Source organism: Aureococcus anophagefferens (genome assembly GCF_000186865.1).
Source record: "Aureococcus anophagefferens unplaced genomic scaffold AURANscaffold_55, whole genome shotgun sequence".
Lineage (NCBI taxonomy): Eukaryota > Pelagophyceae > Pelagomonadales > Pelagomonadaceae > Aureococcus > Aureococcus anophagefferens.
The window spans coordinates 178,971-180,883 of NW_008705608.1; the positions used below are offsets into that span (position 1 = coordinate 178,971).

The following is a 1,913-nucleotide window of genomic DNA, read 5'->3' on the forward strand; positions in this document are numbered from 1 at the left end:
GCCCCTCATGCTCAGCGACCGCCAGGTCGGCGCCCTCGCCGCCGGCGAGCCGCCGCGGCCCCTGTCGCGGCGCCGCGGCCGCCGGAGCGCCGCCGGCGACGACGACGACGACGACGACGACGCGCCGCCGGCTTTGGGCGCGCTGCCGAAGCGGCCGGGCTCGGGCGCCGCGCGCGGCGCGTGGGCCGCGGACTCGGACGACAGCGACTCCGACGACGCCGTGCTGAGCCGCGCGCAGATCAAGGAGCGCGCCAGCGCGCCCGCGGCCGTGCCCGCCGCGCGGCCCGCGTCGCGCGGCGGGGGGCGGCCGTCCGCGTCCAAGCCCGGCCGCGCGTCCGCGCGCCTCGGCTTCGACCTCAGCGGCTCCCTCGCGGCGCTGGACCAGTGGAGCGAGCACGCCGAGGCCCACGACGACGGCGCCGTTCGCTTCACGCGCGGGCCCGTCGCGCGGTCGCCGCAGCGGGCGGACCGGCCGGCGCCGGCGCCCGCGTCGCCGCCGTGCCCGGACACGGCGCGCGACGCCGCCGCCGCCGTCGCGCCCCTGGACCTGTCGCGGCCGCCGGGCCTCGCGCCGCCGCCGGGCCTCGCGGCGCGGGCGTCCTCTTCGTCCTTCGCCGCGCCGCCGCCCACGGAGGCGCCCGAGGAGGACCCCGCGCCGCGCGAGGACCCGCTCCTCGGCGCCGCGACGCGCCTCGACGACGACACGGTCGTCGGCATGCTCAAACAGCCGCCCAAGGGCGTGCGCCACCTCCGCACGCGCGACGGCTTCCGCAAATTCTTCTCCGGCATGCCCCGGGGCCGCATGGAGGCGCTCCTCACCGCGGCCTTTGCGGACCAGCCGGCTGAGGAGGCGACGGCGCGGCTCCACAAGCGCCTCCAGCTCCTCGACGACCTCCTCGTCTAGGACCCGGCTCCCCTCTCCCCGTTCGCGCCGCGGCGCTCGACCGCGCCCCGCGATTATACGATACTCGTTGAAGCCGGCGGTGCCTGTCTCTGGGCCCGGAGCGCGGAATACCGTGTGTTGTTGCGCTGCGACCACGCCGCGCTGCCGCGCGAAGCGATCCGCGTGGAGGTGTCGCGTCGCGTCGCGCGCGCGAGGCGAGGCGCACCGCGTGCCGACGCCAAAGGTCGTCGAAGGTTGGCGGCCGCGCTCGGCGTGGACGCGAGCGGGGCCGGAGGAGCCGTGTTCAAAGGGGGTTTGGTTGAAGTTTCCCGTCGTGCTCCCTTCATACTTACCTGGTCGGGTCCCGAAAGTGATCATAAAGACTTTTGGGCACGGGGGGAGCTGGGTCATTGCACACGGGGTCTTCGGACCTGACGACCTATGAACCCCGTATATTTAGCTCCTGAAGCTGGATATACGACACAATTTTTCGACGCCGGGAATAAGCGCTTGCGCTCTCCTGGACCCACACACACACGCACACACACAACACACACACACACACACACACACACACCACACGACACGTCCTCAATAGCGCGCAACAACGACACCCCCGGCCGGCCAGCATCAAGAAACGCCAAGCTCTTCAAAATCGATCGAGACATCCAGCCTCGTCGTCTCGCGACCCGCGGCGCAGCGATGGGCGACCCGCCCGACGACGACGCAGAGGTCGCCGTTGCCATGAATTCAGTCACCTTCGACCGCAGCATCACGCCGACGCGCGGGCGCGGCTCGCCGCGGCACAACGCGGCGCGGGACCGGTGCCTGTCGCGCACGTCCGAAGATCTGCGCGAGCTCGAGGAGATCTCGCAGACCCTGCACGACATCGTCGACGAGGGCGACGCGACGGCCAAGTCGTGGAGCGCGCGGAAGCGCGGCGTCGCCGAGGCCGAGGAGCGCGTCTTCGCGGCGCTCCGGCAGACGCGGCAGGCGCACGACGAGCGGCGCCGCGCCGTGAGCGAGGCGG

At 73.3% G+C, this 1,913-nt stretch overlaps 2 protein-coding genes across 2 annotated transcripts in view; both read left to right on the forward strand.

The window, feature by feature from the left end:
* Positions 1 to 7: 7 nt before the first annotated feature.
* Positions 8 to 904, forward strand: AURANDRAFT_67916 (hypothetical protein; the record flags this gene model as incomplete). The annotated part of the gene is made up of 1 exon (XM_009043474.1): positions 8 to 904. The coding sequence occupies one exon, from the start codon at positions 8 to 10 to the stop codon at positions 902 to 904; it is 897 nt and encodes a 298-aa protein (XP_009041722.1).
* A 681-nt stretch (positions 905 to 1,585) lies between these two features.
* AURANDRAFT_67917 (hypothetical protein) overlaps positions 1,586 to 1,913 on the forward strand; it is a gene marked incomplete at both ends in the record, with an annotated part of 6,887 nt that continues 6,559 nt past the window's right edge. Inside the window, one exon of the mRNA XM_009043475.1 lies at positions 1,586 to 1,900. Within this exon, the coding sequence (XP_009041723.1) occupies positions 1,586 to 1,900 (315 nt within the window). The remainder of the gene's footprint in view (positions 1,901 to 1,913) is intronic.